General features: G+C 48.8%; 1 protein-coding gene across 6 annotated transcripts in view; it reads right to left on the reverse strand.

Moving 5' to 3' along the window:
* Positions 229 to 19,297, reverse strand: part of RPP40 (ribonuclease P/MRP subunit p40) — a 52,019-nt gene continuing 32,950 nt past the window's right edge. For 2 of the 6 annotated variants that reach the window (XM_021100135.1, XM_021100133.1), the window contains exons 4-11: positions 14,352 to 14,556; positions 13,251 to 13,395; positions 12,012 to 12,080; positions 10,833 to 10,928; positions 9,205 to 9,330; positions 5,907 to 6,105; positions 5,644 to 5,778; positions 2,095 to 3,142 (exon numbers count right to left, since the gene is read on the reverse strand). In XM_021100135.1, the coding sequence (XP_020955794.1) occupies positions 2,944 to 3,142; positions 5,644 to 5,778; positions 5,907 to 6,105; positions 9,205 to 9,330; positions 10,833 to 10,928; positions 12,012 to 12,080; positions 13,251 to 13,338 (912 nt within the window). In that variant the 5' untranslated portion in view covers positions 13,339 to 13,395; positions 14,352 to 14,556 and the 3' untranslated portion in view covers positions 2,095 to 2,943. Of the gene's footprint in view, positions 3,143 to 5,643; positions 5,779 to 5,906; positions 6,106 to 9,204; positions 9,331 to 10,832; positions 10,929 to 12,011; positions 12,081 to 13,250; positions 13,396 to 14,317; positions 14,557 to 14,943; positions 15,124 to 19,297 lie in introns of those variants that run through there. The other 4 variants (XM_005653448.3, XM_021100134.1, XM_003128155.4 and 1 more) reach the window with 4 other exon arrangements.

A 19,297-nucleotide genomic window follows, 5' to 3' on the forward strand; every position in this document is an offset into this window, starting at 1 on the left:
CCCCGAGTCCCAGCAAAGTACACTACGGGAACCTGAGCATGATCTTGGCTCCTTGAAAGGGAAGCTTCTGGCGGGTTGTTGTGGTTGCTCTTACTGTTTCCCCTGCTTCAAACTTGGTGATTTGTGGATCTTTTTTTTCCCAGCAACCTCTTGACACGTGTTCCTTAATGGTCTACCAGTCTATTTTCCCATTCATAGGAATTCAACTCAGTCTTTAAAAACCCCTCTTTTATACCAGATTTTTATTTTACATGGGAAAGAGCTGAACGCGGTATTAGCCAGCAGATAGCGTTCGAAAGAAGCTAGTCAACCCTGGATTATTCCAAAGAATTAACAGCAATAAATCTTATTTCCAGCATCAACCGGGACCTCCCAAACTAAGCTTCCTGTTACTGGACTTCCTCTCAGTCGGCAGCACCCTTACGGGTCGTAACAGAGAAGGACTGGAAGGCATCTCCTGGCTTCCTGCTGGGGCCGAGGTCACATCCCGTTGACAGAGGAGGACTGGAGCAGCTGGAGGCTGTGGCGGCTCTACTGTCAGTTCCACCACCGCCCCGGAGGCCGCTCTAGGGCCGGTGCAGTTCTAAAGAGTTTAGAATCGGCTTGTCGCCTTACGCACACACACAGAGAAGAGCCTGCTGGGACTGCGCGGAAACCGCCGTGGATCTGGGCTGTGGAAAGACGCCTTCCGGGACAAGGCACAGAGCTCCCTTCATTTAGGTCTTCAACTCATCATAGCAGCTTTCAGTGTACTAGTCTCTCACCCTTTTTGTCATTTACTCCTACTTCATACTTTTATGCTGTTCTAAGTGTTGGGTTTTTTATTTTTTGTCTGTTTAGGGCCACACCTGTGATGGCGGATTTTGTCAAATACCTTCCTAGTATTGATTGAAACGATTACGTGAATATGAAATCAACCCTGCTTTCCCAGGATAAATCCCATGACCATGATATATCACCTTTTTATTTAGAGCATCGGTTTCCATTTACTAAACATTTGCTTAGAATTTTCACATCTAGGTTCACGAGGAATATTTGTAAGGTCTTCTTTCCTTCTCATATGCTAACCCCTTAGAATGAGCGAAATAACTTGCGTAGAATTGGTTTTATTTCTTCAAGTGTTCAGTAAAACTCACAACTGAAGTCTTCAGGATTATAGGATGGTTTTACCTATTTCTTTTCTTTTTTACTTCTTTTTCTGGCCACACCTCCAGCACAGGGAAGTTCCCGGGCTAGGGGTTGAATCAGAGCTGCAGCTGCGCCAGCCTACACTACAGCCACAGCCACGCTGGATCCAGACTGCATCTGCAACCTACACTGCAGCTTGTGGCAATGCCGGATCCTTAACCCACTGAGTGAGGCCAGGGGTCAAACCCACATCCTCATGGACACTGTGTCGAGTTCTTAACCTGCTGAGCCAGGAAAGAAACTCCTGCCTACTTCTTAAGCAAGTTCTGGTAATTGTGCTTTCAAGGAATCTGTCAAGGTCACCTACGTTCTTGACGTCGTCAGCATAAGGTGATCCTAATATTGCCTGTTATTTCAGCATTTGTAGGATCTTCAGTGACGTGGCCCCCCCATTCCTTACACTGGTAACTGGTCTTCTCTTTTCTCTCTCACCAATCTGGCCGGAGAGGTGCCAATTTTATTGATTTTTCCCAAAAAACACGCTTTTAATTTTTCTCTATTGTTTTTTGTCTTTTATTTCATTGACTGGCATTTTAATCTTTATTATTCCCTTTCTTCTGCTTACTTTGCATTTAATTTGCTCTCCTTTTTCTGTCTCTTAGTGTGGAAACGGAAGTCACTGATTTGAGGCTGTTCTTTTTTTAACTTTTTTTTTTAAAGTTATTTCCCCAATACAATTTTTTCCTACTGTACAGCATGGTGACCTAGTTACACAGACATGTACACATTCTATTTTTGCATATCATCAGGCTCCATCATAAGTGACCGGACAGAGTTGCCCGTGCATTCTTCCTTTCATACAAGTAGTTAAAGCTACAAGTTTTCCTCTTAGTACTGCTTTAGGAGCAACCCACAAATTCCAGTTTTTTAAAAAGAATTCATTTCAAATTACTTCAAAAATTTCTCTTTGGATTTATGGACTTATGAGTTATTTTATTTTGTCCCCATATAATGGGGGCTTTGGGGGGAGGGCTTCAAGGATCTTTTTGCTATTGATTTCTAATTTAACTCCATATGGCCAAATAAAAATTATACAGCCTTTGAGAATTCTTAATTATTCTGCAGCTCATTGATACATTTTGAAAAATGATTCTTGATACAAGGTATTCCAGAAGTTTTCATCGCTTTTAGCTGGGAAAAAAAATTCCAGCCGTGCTGGAAGTGAGCCATGCTGCTGGGGAAGAAATTCTTTCAACTTGTTCCTTAATATACGCAGATTCCAAATCTCTCTCCTGACCCAGAATAAGGAGAGCGAGAACGCACACTCAGGAACCAGCTGGCCTGGGACTGATCTCAGACCCACGAGCAAGGGTGGCCTCGGGAAGCTTACACCCTCTGCGCTTGTTCCCTCTGATGTGAGAATTAAACAGGGTCAAAGAGGAACAGCACTTACAGCAGGAACAGGCTCTGGCAAGCAGGACGGAAGAATTTCTTTGTATTATTATGCAAAGAGGTTACAAGCAGGAGCCCGAGTCCCGCTTACCCAATGGTCCCGTGAAACCTGACCCCTGGTCATCCTGGCACCAGGCAGTAACCCTACGTGGGCTCCTACCAAAGGGACAAATCAGCCACGAACTCCCACTGGACGGCAGGCCCGGCTGCAGCCGCAGGATGGGCCCGAGTCTGGAGCAGGTGCTAAGAGAGGCTCGTCTGAGAAATGTCACCACCATCAAGTCTGAGTGAACACACGGTCCTTTTACCATCAAGCAGCATGACAACGCACATGAACAAACAGGACCTTAAATTCTGCGCTTTCTACGGGGGACAGTCATCATCTGCTCCCACAGCCATGTGAAGCCAATAGTCCCGATTGTTAAAAATCACGAAGTTGTACAAGTGCTCTCCTCCTCTGCGAAACCCGTGCTCGTTTTCTCTCCAGGAAACAGGGCTGTCGGCAAAGCCTTGAACCGCCAGTGTCACCCACGGAGCCAACTTTGGTTCATCAAAGTAGCGACTGAAAAAGACAGATAATTCTTAACAAACAGGGAGAATTTATATATTTACGTATTTATTTTTTGCTTTCCAGGGTTGCACCCTTGGCACATAGAAGTTCCCGGGCTAGGGGTCCAATCGGAGCTAAACTGCATCACAGCCACAGCAACGCGGGATCTGAGCCACGTCTTCGACCTACACCACAGCTCAGGGCAACGGTGGATCCTTAACCCACTGAGCAAGGCCAGGGATCGAGCCTGAGTCCTCATGGATGCTAGTCGGGGCTCATTTCCGCTGAGCCACAATGGGAACTCCCCTTATTTCTTACTTATTCAGTACAAGTGGTATTTTTTGATGTTCCCAGGAAGCTCAGACTTCAGGGTTTTTTTGTTTGTTTGTTTTTGCTGCACCCAGGGCATGTAGAGGTGACTTGGGGGCCTGGGACAGAATCCGAGCCACAGCAGTGCCAAGCCCTCAACCCACTGCTCCACAGTGGGAACTCTGACCTTAGCTTTTGTTTATAAAAATGAGGCGATGCAAATTAGATTCCTGGTGCTACACTATGAATTCAACAAGGGTTCATCCCCCACACGCAGCACACCGAACAGAGGTCAGCTGTCCCACCCTCCCTGTGGACGATCGCACGAGATTCGAAGAATAAAAAATCCCGCAGATGGGGTAAGAATCGCCTCCCTCCCTTCAGCAGCGCTGCTTTCGGAGTCCCCATAAACCAAGACACTGCAGAATAATTACTGAATTTCTTACTGAAAACACATCACATTTTAAAAACTTCAACCTTCTCATTGAGGAAAATCAAATTATGAAGCCAATGATTGTGAAAAAGGAGGCTGCGTTTGCGAAGGAAAACCCCCAACCCTTAAGTCTCAGGCATTTTTCGCGTGAAGACCGAGGGGCGCCAAGCTTGCCTGAGAGTCTTCGACTCGGGACTCGAGTTTGCGGACGTTTCCTTTGTGTAGCGCCGCCCAGAACGGACAACCCAACACTATAAAAACCTTGGTGTGTCCCTGACGCCCTGCGATTCACGGTGTTAGAGCTGGAGCGGACCTTGGGTGTGATGGGGACACGGGGGGCAGCTCCCTTCGCGCCCCTGTTGCCAAATGCAACATTTCGCGGCTCTCCAGGACTTAAAGAGACCACAGTGTGTTCTGTAGAGAAGGGACTTTTTTTTCTTTTTGGAGCCACTATTTTTTTTTTTTCTTTTTGGGGCCACACCTGCAGCATATGGACGTTCCCAGGGGTTGAATCAAAGCTGTAGCTGCCGGCCTACAACGCAGCTCACAGCAATGCTGGATCCCCATCTGACTGAGCGAGGCCAGGATCGAACCTGTGTCCTCAAGGCTACTAGGTGGATGCATTTCCGCGGCACCACAACCAGAATCCCCACCGCTGTCTTCTTCCATGATGTTATAAGTCAACTACACTCACACGGGGGGTGGGGGGTGGGCGTGCAGAGCAGGAAAAATGAGCACTTTGTGCTCAACCAGCACAGGGAAGTTCTGCTCTTTTCTAAGTATAGCTGATTTATAATGGGTTATTGTCAGGTTTACAACAAAGGTTGTTATTTTTTGGCTTTTTGCCATTTCTTGAGCTGCTCCCACGGCACATGGAGGTTCCCAGCCTAGGGGTCTAATGGAGCTGCAGCCACCGGCCTCTGCCAGAGCCACAGCAACACAGGATCTGAGCCGCACCTGCGACCTACACCACAGCTCACGGCAACGCCAAATCCTTAACCCACTGAGCAAGGCCAAGGATCGAACCCGCAACCTCATGGTTCCTAGTTGGATTCGTTAACCACTGAGCCATGACAGGAACTCCAGGATTCTTTAATATATACGTATCCTTATTCAGATTCCTCTGCAGTCTAGCTTATTACAGGTTATTGCATACAGTTCCTATGCTATAAGGTAGGTCCTTGTTGTTTCTCTATTTGTTTACTGGGCCACATGCACGGCATACAGAAGTTCCAGGGGCCAGGGATCAAACTCGAGCCACAGCAGCGACACCACATCCTTAACCCACTGAGCTGCCAGGGAACTCCTGTCTCTCTATTTTACATATGGTAGCGTGTTTCTCTTAGTCCCAGCCCCCCAACTTATCCCTCCCCCACCTACTCTTCGTCTCTGCACAAGGAGGGACAGCCAGCAATTTCACCAAGGGTTCCACCTCGTTTAAGGTGATCAGACTGGCGTTCCCACCGCGGAGCAACAGGGTCGTGGCATCTCCGCAGCACCAGGACGCAGGCCGGACCCCTGGCCCAGCAGTGTGGGTTAAAGGATCTGGAGCTGCTGCAGCTTCAGGGTAGGTCACACCTGTGGCTCAGCTCTGATCCCTGGCCCGGGAACTTCCATAGGCCGCAGCGCAGACAAAAAAGAAAGAAAGAAAAAAAAAAAAGGATAATATTACTGCGCCTGAGCCCAGGCAAGAGCAGAGGGGACGCGTGTGTGAGAGCATCCCGGAAACAACGGGTAGGCGCAGGACCTGAAAGGCAAAGGGCCTTCTCACCACAGCTGTTCCAACAGGAGGCATATCTTCTCTGGAAGGATGAACCCGGTGACGGTGCACAAGGAAGCTCTGGCCACCACTGTGCTTGGCTGAGGACAGCAATAGCTTGATAGGAAACTGTCAGGCTCGTTATTTCTGTAACCAAAGAAAGAACCAAAGAAAAGATGCTGAGATCCACCACCACACACCTGAAAGCACTACACCCCTATTACAAACAAGAAGCCAGCCCAAGCCCTCCAAGACCCAGGGGCCCTGGTACCCACAGCTCCGCGTGGCTGAAGACGGCGCCCAGCCAGTCAAAGAGCTCCAGGGCGCTGCAGGCCGTGTCCGGCTGGCCCCCCAGCTCGCTGCTCCGCAGCACCGGGCACTGCAGATCTGCCACCGAGCTCACTGCTATTTTTGGCCGATGCTCCTGAATTCGGTAACTGGAAAAGTACGACATCAGCGTTGATTCTTCTGCACCTTCAAACACACCAAATAAGGCCACTTGAATCGTGTAAACGAGCTTGGAGAATCCCTGAGTCCACCCCTCCCACCGGGGGGCTTCCGGAAGCAGGTAGGATGCAGTACGACCGAAGCAGGTGGTGCGAAGCCTTGTTCAAATTAGAACCATTTCGGTTCCTTTCAGCTCCTTGTGTCAAAGCTCGGTAAACACCCACCTTCTGTCACACTTTTCCTGGAAAATCATAACCCTTTCAGAGTCAACGCATACCAGTCTCATCACACATGCTTGTTTACTAAGAAACTTTTCACTTAGTAAAAAAAAACCCAAAGCATGACTTAGGTTTCAATAAAATTAGTGAACTCCATAGAGAAAGGAGCACATTTTCACACTCTATGCAAAAGGAAAGAGAGAGGAACCCAGTAACAGAGTCTCAGTCCAACTCGTCTTTAAAACCCAGGAGGAGGGAGTTCCCGTCGTGGCACAGTGGTTAACGAATCCGACTAGGAACCATGAGGTTGCGGGTTCGATCCCTGCCCTTGCTCAGTGGGTTAACGATCCGGCGTTGCCGTGAGCTGTGGTGTAGGTCGCAGACGCGGCTCGGATCCTGCGTTGCTGTGGCTCTGGCGTAGGCCGGTGGCTACAGCTCTGATTAGACCCCTAGCCTGGGAACCTCCATATGCCACGGGAGCGGCCCAAGAAATAGCAAAAAAAATAAAAAAAAAATAAAATAAAATAAAAAATAAAACCCAGGAGGAGGGAGTTTCCACCGTGGCTCAGCAGTAACAACTGGACTAGGATCCATGAGGACACGGGTTCGATCCCTGGCCTCGCTCAGCAGATGAAGGATCCGGCACTGCCGTGAGCTGTGGTGTAGGTGGCAGATTCGGCTCGGATCTGGTGTGCTGTGGCTGTGGTGTAGGCCGGCAACTGCAGCTCCTATATGGCCCCTAGCCTGGGAACTTAAATATGCCACAGGTGTGGCCCTAAAAAGACAAAAAAAGAAAAAGGGAGAAAAAGAAAACCCAGGAGGAGAGCTCCCCGGTGGCCTCAAGGTTAAGGATCCACCATTGGCACTGCCGTGGTGTGGACTGGATCCCTAGCACAGGAACGTCTGCATGTTGTGGGCACGGCCAAAACTCATAAATAAACAAATAGGATAAAGTGTGTCCTGAAGGACTGGAAGAGGAAGGAGCAGCGCCCCGGAGCAGAGAGCAGGCTTCCTTACTGTGCAGCGTGTTAGAAACCCGCTCTCCCTCCCCACAGGGCAGAGGTCAGCAGGCTCACTGTCCTGGATCAGAGACCTGACCTCCTGAGCCTCCAGGTTCCCCTCTTATAACGCATCCTACCGCCTGAGCCGGCATCACCTGCCCACCACGCAGTCCCTGCAGGAAGCAGGACCTGGGGGTTGGGGCAGACGCAGAAGCTCTGGCCACCACTGCTCTGTCCTAGGGCTCAGCACCCACGAGATCATACGGCCTAACTTCAGAGCCTGCAAAGAGGGTGAAATCTCAGCTCTTCCACAGGTCCTGACAAGCCCTTAAAATACACAGGAGCCTGAGGAACGCAGAGCTCTCCAGAACCCGGTGTAAAGGAGGCCGTCCCTCATGAAGGCTTCCGGCCACCGAGAGGTCAGCCCTCTGCCCTCTGTCTGCACCACACCAGGAGCAGCACCACAGTTTGGAGGCCCTGCGGCTCCCACTGAGTACAGATTCCCTGGAGGTGCCGTCAGAGGGCCTCTCTCCAGGATGGAGCGATGGGCTCCCGTCTTCCCCCAGCGCACCGCCAAGATCTGGTTCATTGTAATCTTGGTTTGGAACAAATATATACTTTTTTTTTTGCTTTTTCGGGCTGCTGCCTCGGCATATGGAGGTTCCCGGGCTAGGGGTCAAGTCGGAGCCACAGCTGCCGGCCTACACCACAGCCACAGCAATGTGGATCCGAGCTGTGTCTGCGACCTACACCCCAGCTCATGGCAACACTGGACCTTGACCCCCTGAGCAAGGCCAGGGATTGACCCCACTGCCTCATGGATACTAGTTGACTCATGGATACTAGTCGGCTTCGTTACTGCTGAACCACAGTGGGAACGCCCTAAAGATGCGGGCGGATTAAATTATCTCGTGAACATCAAACTCTGAACTACATGTATTGTTCCAATCAGTTAAAAGTGACAACAAATTTAATCTGACATTGAATGCTGCGCCTGATTACTACCCTGCAAAAAGGAATTAGCAGTTTGCGTATATCACTGTAATTGGTGTTATTTTATCTTACTTTATTTATTTTTTTTTGTCTTTTTAGGGCCACACCTGCAGCATATGGAGGTTCCCAGGCTAGGGGTCAAATCGGAGCTACAGCTGCCAGCCTACACCATAGCTCACGGCAACCCCACTGAGTAAGGCCAGGGATTGAACCTGCGTCCTCATGGATGCTAGTCAGATTCGTTTCCACTGAGCCACGATGGAACTCCAAATTGGTGTTATTTTAAAACTCTCCAGCCGAGGCTGTTGGAGGGAAACTGGAGGAAGAAAGGAGAGAAACGGAAAATGGCGAGCTGCTCTGAGCCTCCGAGCTCTGGGTCGACACAGAAGCCGAGGAGATGGAGGCAGACGGATGCACGCCTAGATGGCCCTGGACGCAGCTCTCGGGAACGGCACCTTTCGTTAAGTCGAAACAGCGTAAAGCAAAAAAGGCCAATTACCTTAGGACACATCTTGCTAACAGATGCACAAAATAAATCGAGATGAGGCACAGACGCTCAGACACAGTTCAAAGCCCTGGTGGCTGGAGGCTGAGATGCTGTGTGGTTCTGGTGGGGCCACTCTTGCTGCTGGAAGGCCACTGCCCCTCAGACGGCTTTGCTACAAAACCCACGCTCGACCCTACCTAGTTCCGCTCTCCTTGTAAAGTCAAGGAGTAGAAAGTGAACCTTCAAAGAGCAGGTGGTGTGTATCCATCTGGATATACAACATCCCCGTGTAACCACCGCTGCACATCTGGACACATGACATCCCTGACCGTCGGGGTGAATCAGCGTCCCAGCCTCCCCGACTCCCCCTTTAATGAGCAATTAGATTTAAAAATCGCTGGATCGTCTCACAATTTATTTTTCATACCTGTTTGATGCCACGCCAAAAGGAAATCAAACCTCAACGGCTTCTTTTCTTTGAAGGCCCAGGATACTCTTTCATACTTCTTAGAGGCCGGGTGAAAGGATAAATCCATCAAATCAATGGAAACGACTTTGAAAAACAGAAAGAGGAACAGACAATGCATTCACACACACAGCCCACACTGTGCAAAGCATGCCGACTGAAGTCATCGGGTGCTTTGAAAAAAAATTTTTTTTTTCTTTTTTTTTGTCTTTTTGCCATTTCTTGGGCCGCTCCCGCGGCATATGGAGGTTCCCAGGCTAGGGGTCTAATCGGAGCTGTAGCTGCCAGCCTACGCCAGAGCCACAGCAATGCCAGATCTGAGCTGTGTCTGTGACCTACACCACAGCTCACGGCAACGCCGGATCCTTAACCCACTGAGCAAGGGCAGGGACTGAACCCGCAACCTCATGGTTCCTAGTCAGATTCGTTAACCACTGCGCCACGACGGGAACTCCTGCTTTGAAAATTTTATGGATAAAAAGTTCCTTTGTCCTTCTTGCCTGCCCTTTGGTTTACTACATCAAAATTCTGCCTTTAAGGGCATTTCTGGCATTAAGAGCTAAGCACAACAAACATTTTACTTCATTTTTAGATTTTATTGGAGGGAGTTCCTATTGGGGCTCAGCGGTTACAAACCTGAAGAGCATCCCTGAGGCTGTGGGTTTGATCCCTGGCCTTGCTCTGTGGGCTAAGGATCCGGCGTTGCTGGGGCTGTGGTGTAGGCTGGCAGCTGCAGCTCCAATTTGACCCCTAGCCTGGGACCTTCCATATGCCTCGGGTGTGGCCCTAAAAAGCAAATAAATAAATAAATAAATAAATTTGATTGGCGTGTAGCTGACAGACAATGTTATGTCAGCTTCAGGTGTACAGCTAAGTGATTCAGTTATCCACACACATACATCTATTCTTTTTCAGAATATAGGTTATTACAGAATATTGAGAAGAGCTCCCTGTGCTATTCAATCCTTGTTAGTTACCTATTTCACACAGAATAGTGTGCACACGTTAACCCCAAACTCCTAATTAGCCCTCCCCCAAACGACGTTTCCCCTCTGGTAGCCCTAAGTTTGCTTTTGAAACCTGTGGGTCCGTTTCTACCGCAGACGTGTTCAGTTCACTCTCTTCCTAGTCTAAGACCAAGGGCAGATGCCCCTCTGACCTGCCTGTGGCGGTGGCAGCCCTCACTAGGGGTGTTCAAGCCAGACCCTCAGCAGCTCTATGTCTCTTCACTCGTGGGTGAATTTCTACTAGCATTCATCAAATTTGGGGAAATTAAAGGAAGTTCTTTATGAAGAACGAGGTGGGTGCATCCTTTGAATTTCTGACCCAAAACCTATACACCTAATGGACCACGTGCAGGGCTAGGATCTTGCCAAGGTGCAGCCGAAGCTGAAGGCAAACAGACGCTCGCAGCATCTCGTCCTCTCTGACGCCCAACCGAGAGCCCCCGGAGGCAGGAGCTCTAAAGGCAAGAAAGAGCCACACTTTTTCTGACCAAGAGAATAGAGGCAATTCAAACATTTAGATTTAAATTGCCTCAGGAAGACAACTACCTAGCTAGAAACCGACGGGGCGAGTGTAATACTCACTAAATTTCATGATTTTCCTGCCAGAATACCGAGACGGACGACCCTGAAGTCCAGTTTCTTCATAAGTGTCTTTATCCAGTGATAAAATTAATTTCCCTATAATCAAATAATAATTCCCATATGAGATGTTGAAAATAATATGTGTTCTCTAAGAGAAACCAAGGCAAATTGTGCAGTTAAATACCAGGGCACACAAGGACTCTTACTTAAGATTCAAGGATATTATTATGTATTAATACATACATCTTCTTATAATACGAGGGTACCGTTTATACATATTTATATTTTACAATATGAAGGTATTATTTAAACATTATATGTATAAAGAAATTATTTATTACAGTGAAATTAGAATTACCTAAATTTCTACTGAAAGAATAAATAAATGTATAAATGAATACAGTTCTTTGTATAGAATGTTTTTTTAAAACATTAAAAATGGTAGATTAAAAAAAAAAAAAAAAATGGTAGATTAGGAGTTCCCGACGTGGCTCGGCGGAAACAACTCCGACTAGGAACCATGAGGTTGCGGGTTTGATCCCTGGCCTCCTCAGTGGGTTACGGATGTTAACCTCAGCTCACGGTAAGGTGCTGCCATGAGCTGTGGTGTAGGTTGCAAACGTGGCTCGGATCCTATGTTGCTGGGGCTGTGGTGTAGGCCGGCAGCTGTAGCTCCGATTGGACCCCTAGTCTGGGAACCTCCATTTGCCATCAGTGCAACCCTAAAAAGCAAAGCAAAAAAAAAGGTAAATTAAAACTTCATGCACTACAATCGAGAGCTGTCTATGACATACAGTTTGGGAAAAAGGCAAAACGAGAAAATGGAGTACGACAGGTATTTTATAAAAAAAGAACCACCCGGGGGACTTCTCGCTGTGGTGCCACGGGTTAAGGATCTGGTGGTGTTGCAGCTGCAGCTCAGATTCGATCCCTGGACTGGGAACTTCCCTATGCCGCAGGTGCAGCCAGGCCGGGGTCTGTGTGTCTATAAATTCACAGAACACGTCTAGAAGAATAAACAGCACCCTGCTAACAACAGTTCTTCCAGGAAGGGGAGTGAGTTCGGAGGGAAGGGGATGAAGGGGGCTTCCACTCTTCCCCTGGAGCCCTGGCATTTTCTTTTTTACAGGGCGTACTTCCTTTACAATTACAGACAGAATGAAAAACGCAAGTCGTTACCGTTGGGCAGGAGGGCGGCAGCGTTATCCTCGTCGATGTTCGCGTTGTACGTTAGGGCAGAGCACGAACCTGGAAACGAAAAGCCCAGAGGAGAACGAAGGCGAGAAAAAAAAGGCCACTCCTGCAAAGGCTGCTGGAGTATTTTCACGTGATGACACCATCTTCCGGGTCACTGCTCCAGCTCCAGCTCCCTCAGGGGCCCTCCGACCCGACAAAGCAAAGCTGGAGGACACGAAGGCCAAGCATGGCTCGTCCACGTCGGCGCCCGGGGCCTGCTGGTGCCCGCGGACTCTACCATCGCACAGAAAATGGACTCAGGATGGAGTGCGTACCCTTGGGGATGCTGGCAGAGAGGCAGGAGGTGAGCGGGTAGGTGACTGTGCACACCTGAGAGGGAGAGGCCAGGTGAAGACTCAACTGCGCCAGGAACTTGCGTTCAAGTCAAGAAAGCTACTCAGGAGTTCCTGTCGTGGCTCAGCAGGAAGGACTCTGACGCGCCTCCAGGAGGAGACAGGTTCAATGCCTGGCCTCGCTCAGTGGGTTAAGGATCTGGCATTTTGCCGTGAGCTGTGGTCTGTCACAGACGTAGCTTGGATCCCGCGTTGCTGTGGCTGTGGTGTAGGCCAGCAGCTGTAGCTCCGATTCAACCCCCAGGCTGGGAACTTCCATATGCCGCAGGTGTGGCCCCCGCCACAAAAAAAGCAGAAACCACCATCTAATGAGCGCACACACTGGGAGATGAAGGGACCACACAGACGGTCTCTGCCAGCCCTACTCAAACAGGAGAAGCGGCAGCTCCCGTGCAGTTCAGCAGGTTAAGGATCTAGTGTTGTCGCTGCAGTGGCTCAGGTCGCTGCTGTGACTTGGGTTTAATCGCTGGCCTGGGAACTTCTACACGCCGAGGGCATGGCCAAATAAATAAATAAATGAGTTCCCGTCAGGGCTCAGCACTTAAGAACATGACTCAGCCGTTAGTATCCATGAGGATTTGGGCTGCATCCCTGGCCCCGCTCAGTGGGTTAAGGACCTGGCGTTGCTGTGGCGGTGGTGTAGGCCGGCAGCTATAGCTCCAATTCAACCCCTAGCCTGGCAACCTCCATATGCCCTGGTTGTGGCCCTAAAAAAAAAAAGCCCTAAAGAAACAAATAAATAAAAAAACAAGAAGAACTCTAGTACTTTGGTGCCCTCCCCCTGGATGTCATCTCACCACATTCACAGACACTACACGGCTTTTCTTACCTTTCTTTACAAAAGTATTAATGAATTCGTGGGTGATTAATTCATGAAGAGGTAAATCCTTCACAGAGTAATAAGGTCCAAACGCCATGACCAGGTCTTTCAGTTCTTTTGAGAGTATCCCACATTCAGGAATCAGAAAGGAAACCTATTGGTAGGCAGAATATAACAAGGCTTATTTTTAAAAGCTGAAGTATAGTGGACTTATAGCATTGTGTTCGTTTCACATGTAGAGCAGAGTGCGTGCGTGTTTTTGTAGATTTTAGTCCACGACACAGTTTAAACAAGTTTGACTTTCGTATAGATCAACACCCAGGTTTTTTCATTTCTGTATTGATGAGCAAAACAATTTTAATGGAAAGCTCTGGCTTTTGTCTTATGTTCTGCAAATGAACGATGTATTTTCGGTCCTGTTCCTTTCACTACATGAATTAACTTTTAGGAAAATATGGTACAAGTGCACATCCCCAGATCTGCGTAGCGGACAGCGGAATATCCCTACACCTGGTACCAGGCTGGAACCAAAGGAACTGTCCCTTAGGGCATAAGGAATTTAGGGACGCCAATTATTATGAGGCTTCAAAGAAGCAGAAGTCTGCTGGATGTTTCCACTTTTCAGGTAGAAAAACTCTACAGATGAGACCGGGGAGGTAAGGAACACATCCCAGGCTGCCTGTGACGAGCTCTCCATCCAAAGCAGAGATACTCAACCTGAAAGATTTCAAATGCTGCCCAAGTGCTCCACACCCTGAAAAACCACGCACCCAAAGCTGGGACACCAGTCTGGCCCAGAGGAACCAGCGTCACCACTTGTGTCTGAGGATGGGGCCGGTCAGGCCCGAGTTGAAATTAGGCTCATCGATTTAAAGTATAAAAGGCTTAAGCCATTTTCATTTTAAGGTTTTTTGAAGCCCCCTCCACTTAAATGGGTTGGTGAAGCTGGCCCACCAGACACTTGCCTGGGAGCTACAGAAGTTTTCTACTCTCAGCAGATGCTGGATAAACCAATAATTAACCTCCCTGGTGCCTCGCCCGCCGCACCCACGAAAAAGGCGCCCCGTGAGCTTGACCTTTTCACGAGGCAACAGCGAACATCGCTCTTACGTGCTCGCGAGCAGGGCCACCTCGGCGCCTTTCTGCCAAAGAGATGGCGAGAAGGTTCGCTTCCGTGGGACATCGCGGAAGGCACCAAGCAAAAGGCACAGTGTCTCAGACGTCTAACCAGGGCCGAGGGGCGGATCAGAACAGCCAGCAGCCTCCCGGCCAGACGGCGCGCGGTGCTCAGGAAAGACCCCCGCGGGCGGGCGCACTGGGAAAGGAAACCGGTTTGTGGAAGAGCGAGTCCGGTTCGGACCACGTGCGGGGCATTGCCCGCCTACCCCCGGCCCCGCCCCTCCCGGGACGCGCCCAATCTGCGACCCGGTGGGAACAAGCGGCCAGCCGCACGCCGCCCCGCTCCTTCCTCCAACGGCGGGACACCGCCCCGCGCCGGCGCATCCTGGGAGTTGTAGTCCTGTAGCGGGGCAAACCGCAGACCCGAACAGGCTAGGAGACTACAGTTCCCAGCATGCCTGGAGAGGCCCAAGCCCCTCCGCACGCCGAGGGCGGGCTCCCGAGGAAGAGAGCCCGGCTGTCCCAAGCCTCCCTCTCCTCCGCGCTATGGAGCTCGGTTCGCGGTCTCAGGGCGGAGACTTACCCTGTAATTGTAATAGTGCGTCTCCACGATATGCCGGTGGCGCGACTTGTCGTGGCCGAAGTTGGACTTCTCGCAGACCAGCAAGTGCCGGGGAACCTCCCGCAGCCTGCACAGCGTGGCCATACTCTCCCCGCGCGGGCCCTGCCGGGGCTCGGCTAGCCCCGCCCCTCCTCGCCCGCCCCGCCCCTCCTCGCCCGCCCCGCCCCTTCGCCGCGGGCATGCGCAGTGCCTGCAGGCCACACGTGTTCAGGCGGCCAGGGTAGGGGCGGGGCTGACGCAGAGTGCGGGACTAGGCTGACGGTGAACCCAGGGCAAAACTCGCTGGTGGGTACTGGGAAGGTGCGCTGCCCGAAATGAATGCTCTTGCCTGAATCCTTTCTCTAGACTGGGGTTGCTCCTTCCCAAGTTCTACACAAACTTTTGCGTAGAAAGGTAGTACTCAGTACCTTCAATAGGACTCCTTAAGACTTCTTCCGAGTTAATTTTTCTTTTTTTTTTTTGTCTTTTTGCTATTTCTTGGGCCGCACACGCGGCATATGGAGGAGGTTCCCGGGCTAGGGGTCCAATCGGAGCTGTAGCCGTCGGCCTACACCACAGCCACAGCAACACAGGTTCCGAGCCGCGTCTGCAACCTACACCACAGCTCACAGCAACACCGGGTCCTTAACCCACTGAGCAAAGTCAGGGATTGAACCCGAAATCTCATGGTTCCTAGTCGGATTCGTTACCACTGCGCCATGATGGGAACTCCCCAGAACTACTTTTAACATCCTTTTTTACATATCTTTTTGGAACTTTTTTTGGCTGCTCATGTGGCATGTGAACGGAACCTGAGCTACAGCAGTGACCCCAGCCGCTGCAGTGACAACTTCAGACCTTAGTCCACTGCTCCAGGCGGGAATCCCCTTTTGCAACTTTGTTTTTGTTTTTAGGGCTGCACCCGCTGGCATATGGAGGTTCCCAGGCTAGAGGTCAAATCCGAGGTGTAGCTGCTGGCCTACACCACAGCCACAGCAATGTGGAACTGCTTTTAATAATTTGTTGCTCTTGGAGGTTATAGTGATAACTCATTTTTCCATCTAATTTTTCTGCTTAACTCCAAGTACTGTACTACTCCACGCTTTTCAAACTGGAGGATGCACAGCCCCAGTTCTACACAGAGGATGCAAACAGAGTATTTGTGATACACCTTTCTGGAGCATTAATTTTACTAAAAGATTTGGAAGGACAGAAGTTAAGTGATTTAGGGGGTAAGTATTTGCAATTCCAAAACTAAGACGGAATTCCCGTTGTGGCTCAGCGGAAACAAATCCGACTAGTATCCATGAAGATGTGTGTGTGATGCCTGGCCTCATTCAGTGGGTTAAGGGTCCTGCGTTGCCGCGAGCCGTGGCGTAGGCCGGCAGCTGTAACTCTGATTCAACAACCCCTAGCCTAGGAACCTCCAGGGTGGGGCCCTAAAAAGCAAATATATATATATATATATATATATATATAATAAAACGAAGACAGACTGGAAAATCTTCTGCCATTAATGTCAGCGACCTATGCCTCAAATGTCAGATTATCTCAGAGCACTCTAAGCAAAACCTATTTTCCATTATTTTAAGTAGGAGAAAGAAGGAATAGCAAGTCAATCAAACAACTACCAATATCCTAAATCACAATATGGCATCTAGATGTAACTTATGAATATTGTATTAGAATATAAAATACTTAAAGCAATACTTCTTGGTTACCACACAATTCAATAGCAGTTGCTTCTCAACAACTATTGAACAACACCTGATCCTTCAACCCACGGAGACAGGCTAGGGATCGAACCCGCGTCCTCATGAATGCTAGTCAGATTCGTTTCCACTGAGCCATGACAGGAATTCCTGATCCTATTCTTAAAAACTTACTAAATAAATAAACTTACTAAATACAAAGATTTGGCACATAATATTTGGAATTTTTTTCAATTTTTTTTGAAAAAAAATTATGGCATTACCATTGTGGCTCAGCAGTGACAAATCCAACCAGTATCCATGAGGATGTGGGTTCGATCCTTGGCCTCACTCAGTGGGTTAAGGATTCCAAGTTGCTGTGGTTGTGGGGTAGGCCGGCAGCTGCAGCTCTAATTTGACCCCTAGCCTGGGAACTTCCATATGCCATAGGTGCAGCCATAAAAAAAAGAAAAGACAAAAAGAAGACAAAACCTAATTCCATGTGCAAGGATGGGCTCTAGCTCCAGACTCATGCACTGTGCTCTTCTCCCAGCCATGGACTGCCATCGGGGTTTCTGAGATTAGAAGCTAAAAATGCCCTACAAATAAGAAATGCTGGAGAGGATGTGGAGAAAAGGGAACCCTCCTACATGGTTGGTGGGAAGGCTAACTCGGTACGGCCGCTATGGAGAACAGTCTCCAGTCAGAAAACTAAGGATCGAGTAATGGTATGATCCAGCAATCCCACTCCTGGGTATATCATATACCCAGACAAAACTATCATTCAGAAAGATACATGCAGGAGTTCCCGTCGTGGCGCAGTGGTTAACGAATCTGACTAGGAACCATGAGGTTGCGGGTTCGGTCCCTGCCGTTGCTCAGTGGGTTAAGGATCCGGTGTTGCCGTGAGCTGTGGTGTAGGTTGCAGACGCGGCTCGGATCCCGCGTTGCTGTGGCTCTGGCGTAGGCCGGTGGCTACAGCTCCGATTCAACCCCTAGCCTGGGAACCTCCATATGCCGAGGGTGCGGCCCAAAGAAATAGCAAAAAGACAAAAAAAAAAAAAAAAAAAAAAAAAAAAGAAAGAAAGAAAGATACATGCAAGCCAAAAAAAAAAAAAAAAAAAAAAGGACAGTAAAAAGGAGTTCCTGTTGTGGCTCAGCAGAAACAAATCTGACTAGCACCCATGTGGACGCAAGTTCAATTCCAGGCCTCACTTAGTGGGTTAACGATCTGGCGTTGCTGTGACCTCTGGTGTAAGTCGCAGACAAGGCTTGGCTCTGGTGTTGCTGTGGCTGTGGCGAAGGCTGGTGGCTGCAGCTCCGTTTTGACCCCTAGCCTGGGAACTTCCATGTGCCAGGGTACAGCCCTAAAAAGACAAAAGACAAAAGAAACAAAAGCAAACCAGAAAGATACATCTACCCCTACATCCATAGCAGCACTATTCACAGTAGCCAAGACATGGAAGCAACCTAAATGTTCATTGACATAGGAGTGGATGGAGAAGATACAGTACCTGTGTACACAGTGGAATACTACTCAGCCATAAAAACAAATGAAATGATGCCATTTGCCGCAACATGGATGCAACAAAGTGAAGTAACCCAGAAAGAGAAAGACAAATACCATATAATACCATTTACATGTGGAATCTAAAATATGACACAAATGAAGCTATCTACAAAACAGAGACAGACCCACAGACAAGCAGAACAGACTTGTGGTTGCCAAGAGGATGGGGTTGGGGGAGGGATGGAGTGGGAGGCTGGGGTGAGCAGGTGTGAGCTCTTATACCCAGAGGGGCTAAACATCAAGGTCCTACGTCTAACACAGAGAACTCTATGCAGTGTCCTACGATGAGCCATAATGGAGAAGAATACTGAAGGACGTATATGTATGTATGACAATGACTTTGCTGTACAGCAACAGTTAATACAACTATACTTCAGTAAAATAAATTTTTTTAAAAAAAGAAACTGGAAATGTTGGGGAACAATAGAAAGAAAAATTTTGTGCTTTCTGAGAGCTGAAAACTTACTTTCAACCTTGTTCCTTAATCCCCCTGGAGGACGACAATCTATGAGAAATGGAAACAGGGGCCGGGGCCAGTCCTTGACAAGCTACTAAATAGGAACTGTCTTGAAGACAAGGACAGTGTTGTCACACACTTGTGCAAACCCCGTGCAAAATGAGGTCAAATCTTAGCATGATGTTCAAGCGAATATATTTTAAAATTAAACCTTAAATTTAAGGTTATACTGGGCTAAAGAGCTTTGTTAAATCCTTTATTTACAAATGGAAACAAAAAACAGACTAGTCTAAAATTTCAGATGGCATAACTTGGCCTCTGGTCTTTTGAGGACACAGGCTGAGCTTTGAAAATGGAGGCCATCCTTAAAAAACAAACAAAAATAAATTAATAGATAAATAAAAATAAATTAATGGAAAATTTTACAGGCGGTGTTCCCACTGTGGCACCATGGGATGGGTGTGTTTGGGGAGCAATGGGATGCAGGTTCGAGCCCTGGCCGCACGACAGGATAAGGATTCAATGCTGCTGCAGCTGTGGCTTAGGTTGCAACTACAGCCCAGATCTGATTCCTGGCCTGGGAATTCCACATGCTCTGGGGCAGCCAAAAAAGGAAAA

The sequence above is a fragment of the Sus scrofa genome, chromosome 7 (genome assembly GCF_000003025.6).
Source record: "Sus scrofa isolate TJ Tabasco breed Duroc chromosome 7, Sscrofa11.1, whole genome shotgun sequence".
Lineage (NCBI taxonomy): Eukaryota > Metazoa > Chordata > Mammalia > Artiodactyla > Suidae > Sus > Sus scrofa.